This window comes from Pistacia vera, unplaced genomic scaffold (assembly GCF_008641045.1).
Source record: "Pistacia vera cultivar Batoury unplaced genomic scaffold, PisVer_v2 Contig1021, whole genome shotgun sequence".
NCBI classification, from domain to species: Eukaryota; Viridiplantae; Streptophyta; class Magnoliopsida; order Sapindales; family Anacardiaceae; genus Pistacia; species Pistacia vera.
Window position 1 is genome coordinate 214,321 of NW_022195052.1, and position 20,807 is coordinate 235,127.

Here is a 20,807-nt window from a genome sequence, read left to right on the forward strand (position 1 = left end):
CTAGGTAAAACCAAGAATCGAATTCTAGAATGGTCGACTATAAATAATAAAAAGCATTTTAATATTAAAATTATTCCTTTTTCTTTTAGTAATTTTGATATGAAATAAAGCTTAATTGTTTTTAATTTAATCTAAAGCTTGAATTTTATATATACTAAAAGAATATAGAGAATAAAATTTTATTAAATTATACCATACTTTAGAAGTTAGCCTATTGTAATTAAATTAATATCCCATAGTTATTATATTTATTAGATATCGGTTATTTTTAGAGGCACTGGTGTCCATCCTATTGAGAGTCGCTTATACAAAATTCTGGTCATAATAATCATGAATTCAAGACGTAATAATAATTATTTTTATGACTATATAATTGATATTTGTAAATAAATATATAAATCTCATCAGTCCCCATCATTAACCATTAAATACACTTCCATCTTTTTGTTGGAAGAAAAAGAAAAAGCTTTTTTGTTTTAGATTATGAAAAACATATACATTTTCTTTTTGGTCATCGTCTTTCTTTGTTGCCATACAGGTGTCTCACTCTCACCCATACATTTCTTAAATAAAAGTGACTCCTTGCTTAACATTTGGGGTTTTCCTTTTTTGACTTTTATTGCTCCCTGTTTTTACTTACACCAATCATCTCAATTCAACACTAAATTAAGTGACATTGTTTCATAACTTTAAAACATCAAAAGGGTCAATTCATGTTTATTATTTCAGATATCTGTAGAGATTTTTATTATTCAAGTGATATCTTNAATTATGTTGGGGGGGGAGATCCCAGCGTGGCGAATTTCTCCGCAAAGCTCTGTTCATCGGCCCGAGGATGAGAGTGATTCTACCCCCACGGGTTGAGGACGGTCATGAGACTTGTCCCTGCCAGCGTGGACAGGTTGGGGACGATCATGGGAGTAGATATCGGGGACGAGGAATAGGGATTCCCAGCCCGTGCCCATCCCTAGGTAAAACCAAGAATCGAAATCTAGAATGGTCGATTATAAATAATAAAAAGCATTTTAATATTAAAATTATTCCTTTTTCTTTTAGTAATTTTGATATGAAATAAAACTTAATTGTTTTTAATTTAATCTAAAGCTTGAATTTTATACATACTAAAAGAATATAGAGAATAAAATTTTATAAAATTATACCATACTTTAGAAGTTAGCCTATTGTAATTAAATTAATATCCCATAGTTATTATATTTATTAGATATCGGTTATTTTTAGAGGCACTGGTGTCCATCCTATTGAGAGTCGCTTATACAAAATTCTGGTCATAATAATCATGAATTCAAGACGTAATAATAATTATTTTTATGACTATATAATTGATATTTGTAAATAAATATATAAATCTCATCAGTCCCCATCATTAACCATTAAATACACTTCCATCTTTTTGTTGGAAGAAAAAGAAAAAGCTTTTTTGTTTTAGATTATGAAAAACATATACATTTTCTTTTTGGTCATCGTCTTTCTTTGTTGCCATACAGGTGTCTCACTCTCACCCATACATTTCTTAAATAAAAGTGACTCTTTACTTAACATTTGGGGTTTTCCTTTTTTGACTTTTATTGCTCCCTGTTTTTACTTACACCAATCATCTCAATTCAACACTAAATTAAGTGACATTGTTTCATAACTTTAAAACATCAAAAGGCTCAATTCATGTTTATTATTTCAGATATCTGTAGAGATTTTTATTATTCAAGTGATATCTTAAGAATAGTTAAAAGCAAATTTAAGTTTTGGGTTTTCAAAAGCATATTCTACATAAGTATTTTGAAAGTTATTGTTGGAATAGTATAGAACAGAAGAGACTGCTTGAAATCTCCACTTCATAATTTTGGTGTTTTAAGTTGGAGCAACATGAAAAGCACTATACAGTATACTCTATCAAAATGGATAATTAATTTATTCATTAATTTTATAGTGGGAGGTTGACTATGAGCCCAATGATTTCACTGTTACTTTCCTCAATAAAGTCAACATTGATAAGTGCCATTTTTTTTTTTTCCTAGAAGTGCTTCTAAGCCAAACAAAACTTACTTATTTTATTATATCCAGATAGTGGAATTACATAGGTCAAATAGCTGACTAAATTCACTATATTATTTAATTGAAAAATGTTATCCTTACAAAGACTTATACAAAAAGATTACAAAGTGAAAGAAAAAACGAAAAAAGAGAAAGAGAGAGAGAGAAATCATGAAGATCAAGGGTAGGGGTTGTCTTTGTATGCCCTCTTTGTATTTGTCTTTGTAAGATTAGTACTTCTCTATTTAATTAGACAACAAATTCTTTACTCCCATCTTCAATCTATGCTATTCTCAGCCACTGGAAAAGTAATTAGTCAATCTCTTTACATATTACACTAATGGTGAGACTTTTGCCAGATGAAATAACCCACTTTGTTGCTTTCTGAACTCTTCGAGGTCAAAATGAAATTCACTAACTGAAAATTAGGTCACAATGTGACCAAACAAGGTCTTTATGGATTTTTCCCCAACCAAAGGAGTACATTTGGCAGATTTGTTAGGTTCCCTTGGAATTTGCATGTTTGTGTTAAGTTTTCTAGTCCTAACCTGAAAAGGGTTGGCTTCAGGAAATGTGATAAGTGCAATGGAAATAAAGATTGATCACTTTTCCGAATTCATTATTTTGCAAAATGGTGATTATAATGGTTTAATTTTCAAGAGGGCCCCTTTTACACCAATCAGGATAGAGAGTTGTGGCGAGGAAGATGGGAAGGATAGCTTTTGGCAGGTATATTCGACAAGTGCAGGTTGCAATCAAACCCCTGTTTGCAGATAATGGAAGTTAAAAATTATGAAATTATGTGGCCAAATGAAATGGGTAGAATTTGATGATACATACAAATCCTGAACAAACTTTGATAAATGTTTTTAGGTTTTAACATATCTGAAATTAGACAAGTGCTTTCCATCAAAAAGAAAAGAGCAAAAAGGAAAGAATCAGAAACAAGAGTGAACACCAAAAGGGCTCATGGCAGTATTCAAATTTGGGGTCCCATAACAGCTCATCTTCTACATAAAATGTGGACTATATTTGCTGGGAGAAAGAAAATATCTGAAATGTGTTTGCTTCTGGATGGACCATCCACACACATTAATCTCACTTTGATGTATCTATTAAATGCTTTATAAAGAAACTTTGGTGGATTCGTCTCTTAAAAGTTCTCATCCATATATCTTTTCAATACACACAAGTCTTTCCGTGTTTCAGCCACTACTTAAAAGAGGAGTTAGTTAGTCTCCTAACAACACTTTAAATTTTTGAATCTCCCAAATTTAGTGTTATTAGATAAATAGACATTTATTTAGTAAAATCAATGTATTAAAGAAAGAGAGGGAACAGAACACCAGGAATATATGGAACACTTACTAACTGAATTACATTCTTTTTCCTTTATATTTTTTTGCAAGTTGTGTAGATTCCATGAGCCTGAAAAGAAAGCTACTTGACCTTTTTTATGAATTATACTGAAGATTATATTCACAAGAGGACTAAAAGAAATTTCAATTTTTATAGGAACTGTCTCAATATTTACTTTAACCCCACAATAGTCATAAGTTATGGTTATGCATAGTTGTCAAATAACCTCTTCTGCCTGGCATCATCCAATCATACCGATTTGCTCTTTTGCATCCTTTTACAGTACAAATCTTCTTCTGTTATGAATTTTCTTTGCTTTTGCAACTGTGCTCTCTTTTAAGTTTTAGCAGGATACACAGTACAGAGAAAAATAGGGAAAGTGACCCATTTTCAAAGTTTATAATTAAATTATTAGCTCAGTGCGGTGCCTCAGGATTATGGTGTGTATAAAAAGATTTTTTCTGCAACTCTAATACTGTATTTCACAGATACGAAATAAGATATGTACATAAACACAAGCTTAGCAAACTAAGTACATCAAAAGGCACCTGTGCATATTGTTACAAGAAGACTATTAGTTCCCCCTAGAGCTTCTCTCTATCCCAGTGAAAACCAGATATCCCTCTCTGCTCTTTCGTTTTTGTCAATTAGCTTGTATGCGATGACTGATGAGACTAGTGAATCAAAATGATACATAAAGGATCACAGTAAGAGATTCAAAGTCACTCTAACGAGTTGAATTCGCCTAAAATAAGAAGCCTTGTTTTCAAGACCTTTCATGGAAGTTTAATGATCTAGACAAGGCTGCAGGATTTGCCCGCAATACTGGGGAAGTTTCAGCCATGTGACTTTTTTCATCACTCTTTGGTTGCAAGCCCTTGAANTTTCAATACACACAAGTCTTTCCGTGTTTCAGCCACTGCTTAAAAGAGGAGTTAGTTAGTCTCCTAACAACACTTTAAATTTCTGAATCTCCCAAATTTAGTGTTATTAGATAAATAGACATTTATTTAGTAAAATCAATATATTAAAGAAAGAGAGGGAAGAGAACACCAGGAATATATGGAACACTTTCTAACTGAATTACATTCTTTTTCCTTTATATTTTTTTGCAAGTTGTGTAGATTCCATGAGCCTGAAAAGAAAGCTACTTGACCTTTTTTTATGAATTATACTGAAGATTATATTCACAAGAGAAGGACTAAAAGAAATTTCAATTTTTATAGGAACTGTCTCAATATTTACTTTAACCCCACAATAGTCATAAGTTATGGTTATGCGTAGTTGTCAAATAACCTCTTCTGCCTGGCATCATCCAATCATACCCATTTGCTCTTTTGCATCCTTTTACAGTACAAATCTTCTTCTGTTATGAATTTTCTTTGCTTTTGCAACTGTGTTCTCTTTTAAGTTTTAGCAGGATACACGGTACAGAGAAAAATAGGGAAAGTGACCCATTTTCAAAGTTTATAATTAAATTATTAGCTCAGTGCGGTGCCTCAGGATTATGGTGTGTATAAAAAGATTTTTTCTGCAACTCTAATACTGTATTTCACAGATACGAAATAAGATATGTACATAAACACAAGCTCAGCAAACTAAGTACATCAAAAGGCACCTGTGCATATTGTTACAAGAAGACTATTAGTTCCCCCTAGAGCTTCTCTCTATCCTAGTGAAAACCAGATATCCCTCTCTGCTCTTTCGTTTTTGTCAATTAGCTTGTATGCGATGACTGATGAGACTAGTGAATCAAAATGATACATAAAGGATCACAGTAAGAGATTCAAAGTCACTCTAACGAGTTGAATTCGCCTAAAATAAGAAGCCTTGTTTTCAAGACCTTTCATGGAAGTTTAATGATCTAGACAAGGCTGCAGGATTTGCCCGCAATACTGGGGAAGTTTCAGCCATGTGACTTTTTTCATCACTCTTTGGTTGCAAGCCCTTGAATAGCCCTCCACCAGTGATGGATTCATTTTTAATTCCAAGCGTTACCCATATTGAACTCTTTGCAGCTTCACTTGGATCATCAACTCTTAATGTTTTTGGAACCAATAAACATCCGTTCTTCTGTTTTGATGGTTCCTCTTGTTCCATATCATCTGGTTTATGCATGTCTGACTCCCTTGAATGCTTTCCCAAAGTTGGGGAATTAGGACTAGAGCTTGGAGCTTTCTGGTTTGAAGAAGATTGGGGGGACAACCAAGGAATGTTCCAAGTCCCCAGGACCCCACAGTTCCAAAATGGCGCTGGATAGAATGGCATAGGATATCCTGAAGGACAAAAGGCAGGTGGGGGCACTGCTGCATTCCATGGATAAGGCCAAGGAACACCAGGAAGACATGGAATCGGAGAAGGGAAGCCATTAACATTCCGTGTTAAGGGTTCCTGCACGCAATTTCTGATTCCTTCCTCCACTGGATTTGAGACAGTGATAGAGGAACCGCTTGAGCAATCATCACCATTTTCTCCAGCTCTGCAAGGAACTGGAATTTCTTGTTCTTCAAAACTATGAACACCATTTCGTGTACCATTCAATACCTTTTTCTCTGCAAGATTCAATACAGAAGCCATGGAATCACAAATTGGCACGTCTAGGCCAAAGCTGAGGACTCTGCCATTGCTTTTAAAATTAGGGTGGTGTATTCCATTTGGAGCATCAATACGGGCTGCTTGAAGTGCTTCAGAAATGGTGATGTGACGATACTGTGAGGCAGAGTTCTTGTTCTTGCGACGCCCAGCTCCCACTGGCACATTTCTCATGGTACCGCCTGCAGTCCAGTATCGTTGGCAAGCTTTGCAGAAATGGCGAGGTTGATTAATATTGTAATTGTTGTAATAGCAGAATTTGGTGTCCATACTATTGCATCGAGGGCATGGAAGAATTTTATCTGGCTTCTTGAGGGTCTTCTCTTGTGAATTGGAAGCGTCATTCTGAACTTTCTCAGTCCTGGAAGACTTTGATTTCGCAGTTTCTTCATCTATGGAAGGTGTTTTGGGGTTTACATTACTGTCCGGTAATACTTCAGGATCCGTTGATTCATCTACACTTGGAGGTGGAGTCCCATCTGGTTGTGTGGTCTCAGTGGCTTTCCCTCCTGAAGAATCCTGGAGTTTAACATAGTTTGCTTTCCATTAGTAATTTAGGTTAATTGGCATGATATGAACAGCAAAGAACAAGTCCAAAAAAAGATGCATTACAAAATTCTGAATTCTTTTTCTGTACTTTGTAAAGATATAGACATTTAATTGACACTTCCAATGCTATAATTCAATTTGGAAACACCACAGAAGTTATGACACAATCAAGGCTATGCTTAAATTAACAGAGTTTCTAGAAAATTAGACTATGATCAGAAATATTAACAAAATCTTGAATCAAGAGGAGTGAGAGAGAAAGAATTAACATTTTCTGATAAGCTAATAGTGTAGAGATGAAAGGAATCTATCCCTCAAAGCTAAAGGACCTTTCAAGGTAAGAAGAGTGGAAAATCTTGATTGGCTAACAAGCATAAAACTCAAAAAGTTTTTTTGAGAAAGAATAAAGGAGAAAAGAATAAACAGACATTTGGCACAAACAGGACTTCAAAATCAAGCACAATTTAACCAATAGATCAACGACACTTTTATCCATAGAAACTATGATCTAGTTTAGCAAAACCTGATCAGAAAGAAAAAAAATCAAATTTTGAGAGGTGTAAATTCTGAATTTTTTTCAAACATATGAAACTTTCACTCGTTTTGAATTCATATGTTAAAAGTAAATTCTTTGAAAAATGTAAACATGACATATAACAAAACAAAACGAGATTAATTTTATAAAGAAATTCTGGAAGAGAAAACTCAATCCAAATACCAAAATTTTCTTTTCATTTCTTACCTTATTCTACTTCCAAACAACAAAACCGAACCAAAAACAGAGGAGTAAACCCTTTAGGCCAATACCAACTAAAAAAAAAAAAAAAAGTGAAAAAAAATCAACAAGAAAAAAATCCAGAATTGAAAATTTGAAAGCAAAAATTAAAATTCCAAAAGAAGTTAAAAGAACAGAAGAACTGCCAGTTTTTAGCTAGCTAATAGCTTACCATTAAAAGAAACAGAAAAGTTAAAAAGTAAAATCGACCCACGGATCCTTTTAGCATTTCAAGAAAAGGGTCGTCTTCAAATTTTCATAAAAAAGAACACAACACTCCATGAAACCCTCTCTAACTGTATGAACTGTACCTCCTCTTTTTCTCCTTCGCTGGAAAACACTTCCTTTGTCACCGGGGAGGACAAGTCCTCACAGAGGATGGGCGGATTCTCGGCATCTGCAGGCAGAGGGATTTTCTTGCCAAAGAGTTTGATGGCAGGGTCTTTACTTTCCAGCATTTTCTTGGCGACCAAACAGAGGAAACGAAAAAAAAAAAACGCGCGAGAAAATTTGCAGGTTGTTTTGTTTCTTGGGTCTTTGTTGGCATGGAACGTAGTGTGTCGTTTGCGTTATTGATCCGTTTAAACGAGGAGGTGGATGCCACGTCAGCACATTAGTGTAATTCTCAGCCACAAGTTTATGTGGCCTTGAGATTTTCTTTTCTTTCCTTCTCCAAATATTATTTGATTCTTTTTTTAATTATTATATGATATGGTTGCACAAAAAGTGAGTGCACCTGACTGTGAGTGTGAGAGTGAGTGAGTCGTCGTCAGCTTTCGGGAAGTTCATTGAATTCTAGGGCGTAGCAGAGATGAGGTGGCGTGATGTGATTGGTGAAAGGAAGGATAAAGTTTTCCTAAATGAAGGAAATGAATGGCCGGCTTGGCGCTTTTTGAAGCTTGACTGTTAAAAAAGAAACTATTTTAATTTTTCCTTTTTGTCCTTTTTCACATTTGAATGATGAACATGGGATGAATATGATGATTTATTTAAGCTTGATTTTGAATACTACAATCAAAATTCTACACGATATTTATGTATCATGATTACTCATACGTGATTGAATTGAATTTTTAAATTTTCTATAAAATAAGATCTATGTGATTAATTTTTGACATTTTATAGAGTTTAATTTTCTCATATTTGACACAATAGAGTAAACGATTTTTTTTCCCACCCGAATAATGGTCTAATGACATTTCTTACCCAAAACGTTTCAAAATATAACTTTATTATCCACATCACAAATCTATTAGTATATTATGTTATAAAGAATGACATGATAATCAAAAGTTCGTTATAAGTAAAGACAGCATAGTCAATTAACATTTTGTATCAAAAATCAAAATTTAAAATTCCACTTTGCTAAAAACAACGAATGACAAAGGAGGGTGGCCATTCACAACCGACGATCGGTTAGTAACCAAGTGTCGAGGTTTGAGCGGTTTTGAAGAACGGAGATCGGAGGTTGAAAGGGTGACTGGGACAAATGGTTAAGCAGGTGTGGTGGTGTTGTCTGGTGAGGCATAGGTTTTGGTTGGGGCAAATTGTTGAGCAACCTAGGTTTGGAAGCTATGAGGAAGGGGGGGAACAAAAAAATTCACTTCCAAACTCAACCAATTCAACATTTCTCAACACACACAGCAATCTCCTTGATAAACCAACTTCACAAATAACTGTTGGTGTCGCAAAATGCAACCATCGCACAGTGACAAGTGCGGTTTGCAGATGACAACGACGATTGGGGACACCTGGTGGGTAGATGGGTTTTGTTAAGGAGAGGGTATGGGTTCAAATGGTAATATTTGCTCCATGGGCAAGGCGGAGGTCACCAAGTCGGCCTGATTGGCTTGGTTTGTCATATGACTCACACTCGGTATGTTTCGTTAGGTCAAGTCACGTGGGGTAGTTTGGCGAACCACTCCATTGTGTGCCATTTGGTAATTTGGATCTTTATTCATTCCCTCGGGTTGGGTGGTTCCCACTGTGACTGATTGGGTGTTTTGGCCTGCATGGATGGTGAGAAGGGTTATTTGGGAGTCACTCGGTCTGTGGGGATGGATGGACTAGAACGGGGTGGATTGAAGGTGAGGGAGCCCGCTCGACCCGCGAGGGTGAGTCGAGCCGAGTGGGGTTTGGGTAGGAATGGTTGATTGGAGATGAGACGGGATGGCAAGGATGGGTGGCTCTTGTTGTGGTGGGCTTTCTATTACTTGGATGTCTTGATCTTGTGCTTGGAGTAGGTCGACCGAGAATGGCTCTATTGACAGCCCTCGCTCAATTGGATTCTGGACTGAATTGTCCACTAGCGATGAATAGAGTTGTCGCGATCTTGTATCTGAGGCGGTCAGTCTGTGATCTAGAGTTTGGAGAGGCTAAATGGACGAAACTGATGTGCAGAAACGATTAGGTTGTACCTGACAAGGTTGAAGCTCAAGGTCATAAAATTGACTCACATTTTCTTTCAGAGACTGGTTTTCTGCCCAGATGGAGGTGTTTTCGGTCTGGATGGAAGCGTTCTCGACTTCCAATGCTGCCACCTTGTCTGAGTGCTATTGTATAAGGGTAGTCAGAGCTTCAAGTCTGGCCTCGAGACCAGGATTAGTGTTATCTGAATTTTTAGCCATAGAGAGTTTTCTTGTGAAGTAGGGTTTGAAAGACGAATGATTGCCAGAGGCTCCACGGTGAGCGGTAAACTGTAAATGCAAAAAATCTACCTTTACGGAAGTAGGGTCTAGTCTCGTAAGGTTGAGGCCACTAGCAATCTGCTGTACCTGTACACGCGAGGAAACAAGCGTGAAGTGAACAGAAAACACCGGGGTGGTGTTTGCAGTATGCACTCCGACGCTCAAGCCAACAAGGCTAAATGAGGCTAATTTAGTGCAGGTTAGGGAAAGAGAAGGTTACTAGGAGTCTAGTCGAAGACTATAACTATGACAGTGATACGAGGTTCCCAAGAGTGAGAACTACGGGTTTAGAATGTGTAATGTGTCCCCTTTGTGAGAGGGTTGACCTTTGTTTATATAGCAACTACAGGATCTTCGAGTCCTAATAGGACTGTGAGTACTTGGTAAGACTCCTTCTCCTACCAAGGCAAGGAAATCAAAAGCCTTCCTATTCACTGAACAGTACCAAAATAAGAAATAGACAACCTTGGGGTCTAAATAAACCTTAGGTCCAATAAGTGATCTTGGATCAAAAGGCTTGGGGCCAAACAAGCTGATGATGAAGCCTAAACGAATTGGGGCTTTTACTGATTGGGCTCAAGCAATGAGCGACAGGGTAGATGTGGTGAGTGGACATAATGTACAAACTTTGTTGTGAGCCCAATCGGAATTGGGCCATGGTTCCGGGCTTTGTTGAAAGTGTTTTTATCTTTGGGCCTATTTTGGCCGAGAACATTTTTTGGCTCTAATAGTGATGTGAGGAGTCTGAAGAAAGTGTCAGAGGGTTACGGTGGCGCTAGAATCATGCCAGATCTAGCCTAATCCAGGAGGTGGTTGTTTTGGCCACGATGGAGGCTAAGAAGAGAAAAGAAATGAAGAGAGAAGGGTATTTTTGTCTTTATAATGAATATTATTATATTTAACAAAACATAATATTTGAATAATAAAATTGTATTTTGAAATCTTTTGGATGAAAAATTGTGAAGCTAGTATTTGGGTGAAAAAAAGTCGTTTAGTGACATAATATCATCACTGTCTCAACTAGTCTAGTCCTGTAAAGGCAGACTCTGAATAAGTTGGTTAATAAAAAACAAAAAACAAAAAATTATAAGTTTACTGGGATTTGGTAAATAAATGCATACTAATTTAATTATATAAAGTACTTTTCACTTTCCCAAGTGTCCTTTTCATACTATTACTCAAAACTTTAAACGTTGTTACCATAAATTATGACATTTAACAATAGACACTCCAAACCCAAGTAACCAATTAACTTTAATAATATCAAAACGTGTAACATGAATACTAGAATAATATTTTTTTTAAGAAAAAAATGATAAAACCTATAATTAGTATTAATTAAATAATATATTATTTAGTAGCCACTGAGGAAAAAAATATCAACATCGTTTAAAAATTTGCATGTTCTCACGTGCTAACTTTCAAATCAAGCCCCCAACATTCTCGGAAAATTAAAAATTAATTTAAATGGAGATAAGCGATTTTCTTTAAAAAAAAAAAAGAAAACATTTTTGAAATTTACCAAAAACTACATAATTTTCAGTAAAACTTTATAAAAGTAAAGGACTTATTAAAAAGGTTAAATCCACAAGTAACAAGTAATCTTCTTGTTTAAGTCTTGATATCAAATAATATTAATTACTTACATTTGCCACTGTTTTATTGGTCCAACTTTTGAGAAGAATTTTGGCACAACAGTCAAAAGATTAGATAAACGTTGGCTTCTTTCCACATCAGCTTCATTTTCCACGTGGGTCCCAACTCAGAAAGCTTATATCGAAAGTCAGTAATACTCAATGGACGCGTGTGGGTAATTGTTGGACACGTGTGCACAGTTTCCATGGGTTTGTCCAGATTAAAAACGTGTCCCAGTTAGTGGAAAATAAAATGGAGAATTAAAAAGGAATAATCGGGTACACGTAAAGAGTAAGAAAAATATAAATGGGTTTGTTATCTTTCGGTGTAAAAGGTCAACTGATGTAGTTTAAAATTAATTAAGATGGGAATTAAAATAATGGATAATTAAGATTGTTAATGTGGGGCGGCTGCGTGGGCGGTTTAGACTCTTAATATAAATTGTTTCTTTAATTACAGTAACCCCAATTCTGATTATGACAGATTAATGTAATTGGATACTGGGGAGATAATTGAATATTTAATCACTGATTATTCATAACAATGGATAAGCTTTAAACATCTTTGCAAAGCTTTAAGCTCCTTCAAGTAGAACTTATAATGTAAATGTAGTACTTAGTTGGGCTTTTTTATTGAAAAATCCAGAAGGCCCATTCTTAAACATTTATGGGCTTTGATCTTGTCTTGAGAAGCCAAGCCCATTCGGAAAATATTATTTTGTCCTTATTTTTATGTGTAGTGTAGCGCATAAATAAAGTTATGTCAGTAAGTCACAAAATAAGTGTGATACACTAAACACAATTTTTTACTTGGGTTGGGGACACCCACATTGGATATTAGGAACTAAGTCGAGATATTTCTAGAAAACCTTCCTAAGATCTCTAGAATAATTCTCATATTTTCTTACCATTTCCCAAATTTTCTCTACTTTTCTTGGCAACCAAACACCCGCTGGAGAACATTATACAATTCATCCGAATTTCCTATCAAAAAATATTAATAAACAATATTTTGATTATTTAAATCTTTAGCAATTAAAAATAATAGATATTAGAGAGTAAGAATTATGGCCTAAGCTAAGAGAGAGACAAGCATAAACGCGTTGTTCTCTCCGTCTCGTATGGCTATGAACCATACTACAAGATACAACCCAAAGCTCTAAACCCCACTAAAACCCTAGAACACTCAATGTGGCCACAACAGTGGCCACCCTTCGTCACAAAAATTGGAAAAACAGATAAAGAAAGGGAAAAGAACCTTATCGAAGCAAAAAAAGTGCACGAACTCGCCAGAAAAAGTACCGTGACGATGATGAAACAGTAGCGAAGTGAACAAAGACGTCATAAAACTTTCGTGGATTGAATGAGTATTCTGATGAATTCGCCACCTTTTATAGTGGTTTGCATGGAAGACGAAAGGGCAGGGTTTAATCGTAGCCGTCGATCTACAGTGAATCTCGACCCTTAATTTGTCGAGCAATCTCAGCCTTTAGACGTGGTCACTTGTCATCCATCCACGAGGGGCGATGAATCGTCAGACTGTTACAACAATAACTATTGTCACACGTCGCCTCAACTTCGCGCATGGACAACTGTAGTCGCCCACGCGCGACAAAAGCTGACTAACAAAGGTTGTCGCATTTAATGCGACATGACTGCATGGAAATCACAAATTTGCCCTAACTTTTCATTTTCTAAGTTTTATCAAGTACCACAAGAAATGAGAATCCAAGTGTGAAGTACGTCGACTGGGCGTGAGGTCGACCCTTGAGCTCGATCGAACCTATATTCGATGACCTATTGGTAGTGCCGAGCTTGATATCAAATCGAGCAATAGTCTTCGATACACGAAACAAGCATCGAGCACTAGGCGGCAGATGTTGTGTGTGATTTTTCCATCAAGCTCAGTGAGTTACTAGGTATTAGATTGACCTAGAATCAGTCTGACTCTATCGGTTGTTCAACCCAGCATAAGCTCATCGACATATAGCTCGACCCAACACAAGCTAGTCGCGAACAACTGGAATGATCATTCAATCAATTCCCAGATAACTTCAGATCCCATATATTATAGGAATGACCAGATTAACAGCAATCTCTATGCAATCACAACGCCCAATCGTAAGAATATCAGAATTGCAGTTCAAATCAATTGTAATCCTTTTTATTTTTGCTATTTCCTTTGTACAAACCTTGTATATAAACCGCCTCAAATGATGAAAAGGGGGTTGGAAATTTTCCATAGAACTGATCTTATTGTAAGTTCTCACAACAAATACAAGAATAGTGGACTTAGGCATAAGAGGTTGCTTCGCCGAACCACTTTAAAATTTTTATTATCTTTTACTTTATTGCACTTATCATTCACCCATCGTGGATTATCTGTAATCATGTCCACATTCGTTCCGATTCCATCAAGGTCAATTGGATCTATCTGGTTGGTGTGAATTTTTGTATAAACACTAATAGGGTAGAGATGAAAGGAATCTATCCCTCGAAGCTAAAGGACCTTTCAAGGTAAGAAGAGTGGAGGATCTTGATTGGCTAACAAGCATAAAACTCAAAAAGTTTTTTGAGAAAGAATAAGGAGAAAAGAATAAACAGACATTTGGCACAAACAAGACTTCAAAATCAAGCACAATTTAACCATTAGATCAACGACACTATTATCCATAGAAACATGATCTAGTTTAGCAAAACCTGATCAGAAAAAAAAAAAAATTTGAGAGGTTGTAAATTCTGAATTCTTTCAAATATATGAAACTTTCACTCGTTTTGAATTCATATGATAAAAGTAAATTCTTGGAAAAATGTAAACATGACATATAACAAAACAAAACGAGATTAATTTTATGAAGAAATTCTGAAAGAGAAAACTCAATCAAATACCAAAATTTTCTTTTCATTTCTTACCTTTTTCTACTTCCAAACAACAAAACCGAACCAAAAAGGCAAAAACAGAGGAGTAAACCCTTTAGGCCAATACCAACTAAAAAAAAAAGTTAAAAAAAAAAAAACAACAAGAACAAAATTCAGGATTGAAAATTTGAAAGCAAAAAATTAAAATTCCAAAAGAAGTTAAAAGAATAGAGGAACTACCCGTTTTTAGCTAGCTAATAACTTACCATTAAAAGAAACATAAAAGTTAAAAAGTAACGGCGTTAATTTAAAGGTGGGAACCTCCAATCTATGAAACCATGGGTGGAAACTTGTAGATTTGCCAAACCTTGTGTGGGAAGATGTCGTTTACTCTTAACAATATTATGGCCTAAGCTAAGAGAGAGGCATGCATAAACGCGTTGTTCTAGAGCCAAAGAGTCCTCCCTTTCGTGTGGGTATATGAACGATACTACCAGAACAACCCAAAGCTCTCAACCACTTTTCTCAATGAGCACGACCACGGAAAGATAAATACTAAGTCTATGGTGTCCAAGTTGTAAAAATATATTAAGATTTCTTCTTTAGTAATGATTTATTCTTTAGTTAAAGCATACATAACGTATTGCTCATTTGGATGATTGAGAAAGACGTTAATATCCATTCGATTAGTGTAATGAAGTTTTTGAATCTGATCGCTAAATTCTACAATGACTCTTTGATTCTCCTCATCCACTTCATTTGTAACTTGCAATTCACCGACATCGGGGATCCTAATTTGGTAATGATTAAGACAATTGGCAACAGTATGTGGCTTCACATCAATTTGCTACATAATTTTGTAATTATTAAAACAATTGGCAATAATATGTGGCTTCACATTAATTTGCTGCATAATTTTGTAATGATTAAAACAATTGGCAATAGTTTGTGGTTTCATATCAATTTGACCATGCAGCAATTGCATTTGCAATTCCATCAAAGACACGATTTTTGCTGGTTTCAAAACACGATCTTCTATCCATTTTAAAAGTAGGTAATTGAAGCGCTGAATTGAAATCTTAATAGTATTAAAACATCAATTGAAATCCTAATACTATACTACTAAAACATGAATTATAAAAAAAATTTTGTTATCACACCTCTATTAAATTATAACCTCCTTATAGTAATAAAATTAATTAATCCCGCTATTATGATTATATAGAGATTTTACTGTAAAACACTTATGATAAAACAAAAAAGAGAGTCTTTGAAAAGAATGCTTAAGATTAACTTCTCCAGTGTCTTTAAAAATTTACCATATCTTCAATAAACATTATAAGTGTCACTATATATATTGAATTTTAACTTCCCCATTAAAAAAAGGTGTTTAAAGGTGCATACAATGCAATGACATAAGGTAGGGTTGGAGTTGACTTATGAGACATGTGTGACATGATGAAGAAGGCAGGAAAGTTTGTAAAATAAATAATATATTGGCGTTTTGTGCTTTTACTTTTTTTTTAACCAATATTGCATGAAAGCTTTTCAACTCATTAGGCTACAAGTTCCGCATCCTTTTGGCAAATGTTTTATAAAGTTGTGTGTAACTTACTTTCATCTTAAACTTTGTTTCCCATAAAGTGATGGAACTTAACCAGCTAATCTTCCAAGCTTTTGCTGCCTAATCCACTATTTTTTTTGATTAAGACTACTTAAAAACTAAATATTCATTCATAAAGCTTTAAGCACAGAAATTTCTTGGACAAGATGAATGGTTATGGTCAGCGCATCATGATGTAATTGGGTGGATTTTACATAGAAATTCAAAATACTCTTGCAGTGTGAAACCTAGATTTTCCAATAGAAAATCAAGTCAAGTCTCTTTTGCCATTGACTGCAAAAGAGGAATATCAACGTGCTTTTGGAAGATGCACGGTAATTTTACTCCCCTCGTCAACACGTTTCTTGAAACTATAGCCATATAATCATGCTACACCAATTGATTGATAGGTTAAATGATCTTATGATATCATATTAGATAGCATTGCCGAGTATTCAACAATACATAAGTAGCTACCAATATGTTTTACAGTGAAATTTGCCGACATATATGAGAGCTATCTCAGCGATCATGAAAAAACTTCTACCACATTTAGTTTCCATTGTTTATATTCTGAATTCAATTAGCTCCACTTTCCACTATATTTAAGTCACAAAATCTGAGTGCCTATACATTTTAATGAGTTTAACTTCCACTTGTCACTAAAATGAAGGCACAAAATCTAAGTGCCCCAACATTTTAATGAGTTTAATGCTTACTTTCTCATGGACATCAATGTGTACAAATCCCAATCAACCCAATCATAATTTTGTTTTTTATTCTACATAAATTTGATGTCGCATATCTTTCCAGCAAACATAATTATAAGAGTTAATAAATTGTCCTAAAGATTAATTAAAATGCACTTAAACTGGTCTGGATATTTCGGTTATCCAAAAAAAAATCTAAAACAAATAATATTTAATCAATTAAATCAAATTTTTTTCTTCGATTATATTGAGACTCGTGAACTATTACAGATTTTGTTTGGCTAACAATGCGGGATAAGATAAAATTAGGGTTGAGTTTGCACTTTGCACGAAATGAATATGAATAATGAATTCATTGAACATGGTGATGGAGGGTGTAATGATGATGTCCACTAGGGGCTTGACTTAAATTAGCGCAGCGGAGAAGAAATGTAGCCACGTTATCTTCCTTGTGTATCTTCCACGGATAGTGTGGCTCCATCTTTCTTCGCAAATGCTGTATATAAAATTTTGATGGCATCCCCACTTACCCAACCTCATTACCAACTTTACTGTTGTCTGGTTTCATCTATATCTATGGTTACATTCACACTCTTAGAAAGGCGTTAAGCCCCCACAATTTGGTTTCCTTTCACCTTTTTGACTTTGGTAAATCATTTAATTCTTCCTTTTCCAACATCATAAACTTCCAGAAATCTCTCATGTAAATGTATAAATGAGACTTCTTGCTTTATGGACACAGCAGCATTCGAGAAAGTAGTAACTTAGTGCACAAGAAAGAATCTTGTTTCGGAAATGGCTGCAGGCTCTCTCATTCGTCTACTGCTTGTAACTTCATTGGTGTTTTCTCTTCTAATTGTATGCTTGAATGCAGTCCCAGTTTCAAGTATTACTTTTTCACCACTCCAATACTTTATCTTCCTGTTTTTTCATCCCTAACTTTTGGTATTTGCAGGAACTGGAAACTTAATGCATGGATCTCAAGCTGATGATCAACTTCCAGAGAAAACCCGCCTGGTACTTCTTATCTCATCGTTATCTGCCGTCAAAGTTGTAGTGTTTTAAGTTTGATCGGTGTGTTTATGCATTTCTTTTTGTTGATAATAAGGTAACTGGTGAGAAAAGTTGGGAGGGAAAAACTATTACTGGAAGGAGGGGCGTGGAGCTGAATGATTATACAGGATCAGGGGCCAACAACCGCCACACTCCAGGGCACAAATTGGGAGAGGCTGTGTTGATTGTTAGGAATGAGATCCTCTAGTTAGTAACTTAAGTAGTAGATAAAAAATTAAGCATGATTTTAGGTGTTTAGGAAGTTCTATTCACTTTCTTCTTCAAATGGTCGAGGATCGAGTACTTGATAAACAAGGTGAAATTAAGATGGAAAGTGTATGAGAAACTACTAGGAGTAAGAAGAGAAGTAATTGGAGTGGCTTCCAGTGCAATATTGTAAGCATTATTATGTTGTCTTGATCTTTATGTATGAGTATAAATACCAGTTCCTATTAGTATGTTTGATGCCAAAGCATGAGCGCATGTTCTCTTCCTCCAACTATGCTTCCTACCCATCATACATCCTTACCGGATTTTAATGAATGAAACATGAGTTGGTAATTGGCAGCTAGCACTAGTTCTGAATCGGATTTTTTTCCTGGAAGTGGATGCTGCAGCCCCAAGTTCCATAATTCTGAAACTTTGGCTGCAATTACAAGTTTGTTACTACTCGGGGTGCTTTCCTTGGTAATTTTGGAGCGAAATTTGAACTAAGTGTTCTGTAATTGTTGTATTTCAGCAAGTCTTTTCTCTTTTAATATATTGTATGTTCATTATGTGATGTTAATCTATCATCTATATGAAGCACTTGAAGCTTCTGTGCTGTTCCTTTTCCCCCCCTTTTTTTTTTAATGTGAATGATAAGGGAAAATATGTTAAAAAAAAAAAAAAAACAAAGAAAAGAGACACCAGTGGCTTACGTGACGAAGAATGAATTGGGTTTGGACCAACCATAAACATAATCCATGCATCCTATACCGTCAAATTTGCTTGCCTTTGAAATGAGCTTTACCCTAATTGTGGTAAAAAGCAAATTGCAACAAGACCTTAAAAATACTTTTCCAAAGTTCCCAGAAAGAGAAAAGTCCAATACAGTTAATCTGCATTGTTTAAATACACATGTGGTTAGACATGTTGGAGTTGGGCCTAACTCCTCACCCAAAAGGCCTTATTGAGTGGGAGGATGCCCATCTTAGTAAACCCATTGGCTTGAGTGTGCCTAGTCGATATGGGATCTCCAACACTCCCCCTCACGGTCAAGCCCATATGGTCCACTTGCCTATGAATGGAGGTAGTTTGGCAGCCCACCGCTGGTCAATCACTCAGCTCACATGGGGCTGGCTCTGATACCACTGTTGGAGTTGGGCCTAACTCCTCACCCAAAAGGCCTTATTGAGTGGGAGGATTGCCCCCTCTTATAAACCCATTGGCTTGAGTGTGCCTAGTCGATATGGGATCTCCAACAAGACAAACCACTAATATCTCACACCATTTTACATTCAGCTTAGTGGAGAGAAAGTGGATTATGAGGTGTTGTGCATTCACTTTCAATTGCAAACAGTTTTCTGAATGCTTCTCTCCCTTAACAATTGTAAGGTAGTCAAATTCGAATATCATACAGTTGGAGTTGGAGTCCCATCTGGTTGTGTGGTGTCAGTGGCTTTCTCCCCTGAAGAATCCTGGAGTTTAACATAGTTTGTTTTCCATTAGTAATTGAGGTTAATTGGCATGATATGATCAGCAAAGAACAAGTCCGAAAAAAGATGCATTATAAAATTTCTGAACTCTTTTTCAATCTTTTTCTGTACTTTGTAAAGATATAGACATATTATTGACACTTCCAATGCTATAATTCAATTTGGAAACACCACAGAAGTTATGACACAATCAAGGCTATGCTTAAATTAACAGAGTTTCTAGAAAATTAGATAATTAATCAACTGTGCATCTTTATATAACCTATGATCAGAAATATTAACAAAATATGGAATCAATAGGAGTGAGAGAGAAAATTTAACATTTTCTGATAAGCTAATTGTTGTGTGTGATTTTTCCATCGAACTCGGTGAGTTGCGAGGTATTAGATCGACCTAGAATCAGTCTGACTCTATCGGTTGTCTGACCCAGCATAAGTTCATCGACATATAGCTCGAACCAGCACAAGCTAGTCGCAAACAACGCGAATAATCATTCAATCAATTCTCAGATAACTTAAGATCCCAGATATTATGGGAATGACCAGATTAAGAGCAATCTCGGCGCAATCACAACGCCCAATCGCGAGAATATCGTGTTAGTCGCTGATGGGGTTTACGCAACGGAAAACAAAAATAAAATCCCCAACAACAACATTGAACCCAAGAACCTTATACTCGATTTACATTATTTACATATGAAATGATATTGAATATAAAATTTCCAGATTTCATACCAGCGTTTGGAGGCTCCTTCAATTGATACGAATCGCTCCCACTCTAAGATAAGAGTAAACTCTCCGTATCCACACGAAGATAGGATGACGATCGACTTGCGGTCTCAAGTGCTAGCAAGACACACAAGCAAAAAGGATGCATAATTTTTCTTCAAGAAAAATTCTCTTCTCCACCAAGTGAAAAACGTGTGAGAGAGTGAGGTGAGTGGCTTGGATTTAATTATGTGTTCTACCAAATTATTTTAATTTTAAGTTGCCTTTATATGCAACAAAAATTAAAACCCTAATCTACTTAGGAATAAATTTATTCCAAGACTAGAATAGTAAATCCTCATTACCAAACAAGATAATAATCCACATGTCATCTTATTCAAATTCAAATATGATTTTCATATTCATATATTATTTTTATTAATATAATCATTTATTGATATTGAATATATATTTAAATTCAAATATGAATTTCATATTTCATATATATTATCTTCACTAATATTAATATCATC

General features: G+C 35.4%; 2 protein-coding genes across 5 annotated transcripts; one reads left to right on the plus strand and one right to left on the minus strand.

Moving 5' to 3' along the window:
* Positions 1-4,018: 4,018 nt before the first annotated feature.
* On the minus strand, positions 4,019-7,916 carry LOC116122172 (cyclic dof factor 3-like). 4 transcript variants are annotated; one of them, XM_031408087.1, is made up of 3 exons: positions 7,636-7,916; positions 5,356-6,519; positions 4,019-4,285 (listed from the first exon to the last, which is right to left on the minus strand). In XM_031408087.1, the coding sequence occupies exons 1-3, from the start codon at positions 7,780-7,782 to the stop codon at positions 4,175-4,177; spliced, it is 1,422 nt and encodes a 473-aa protein (XP_031263947.1). In that variant the 5' UTR covers positions 7,783-7,916; the 3' UTR covers positions 4,019-4,174. The 4 variants fall into 4 exon arrangements, with proteins under 4 accessions (XP_031263947.1, XP_031263943.1, XP_031263939.1 ...); XM_031408083.1 differs by having other exon boundaries at positions 4,019-4,202; positions 5,273-6,519; positions 7,636-7,910; XM_031408079.1 differs by lacking the exon at positions 4,019-4,285 and having other exon boundaries at positions 4,934-6,519; positions 7,636-7,901.
* A 9,680-nt stretch (positions 7,917-17,596) lies between these two features.
* LOC116122258 lies at positions 17,597-18,078 on the plus strand. The gene is made up of 3 exons (XM_031408141.1): positions 17,597-17,703; positions 17,773-17,834; positions 17,926-18,078. Exons 1-3 carry the CDS (start codon positions 17,613-17,615, stop codon positions 18,076-18,078), a joined length of 306 nt encoding a protein of 101 aa, XP_031264001.1. The 5' UTR covers positions 17,597-17,612.
* Positions 18,079-20,807: the final 2,729 nt, after the last annotated feature.

Excerpts from the sequence above, each read along its gene's own strand:
- LOC116122172 (XM_031408087.1), bottom strand. The coding sequence starts at position 7,782 with ATGCTGGAAAGTAAAGACCCTGCCATCAAACTCTTTGGCAAGAAAATC. Across the intron at positions 6,520-7,635 it reads GCGAAGGAGAAAAAGAGGAG|GATTCTTCAGGAGGGAAAGC; the intron begins GTACAGTTCATA and ends GTTAAACTCCAG.
- LOC116122258 (XM_031408141.1), top strand. The coding sequence starts at position 17,613 with ATGGCTGCAGGCTCTCTCATTCGTCTACTGCTTGTAACTTCATTGGTG. Across the intron at positions 17,704-17,772 it reads GAATGCAGTCCCAGTTTCAA|GAACTGGAAACTTAATGCAT; the intron begins GTATTACTTTTT and ends TGGTATTTGCAG. Across the intron at positions 17,835-17,925 it reads TTCCAGAGAAAACCCGCCTG|GTAACTGGTGAGAAAAGTTG; the intron begins GTACTTCTTATC and ends GTTGATAATAAG.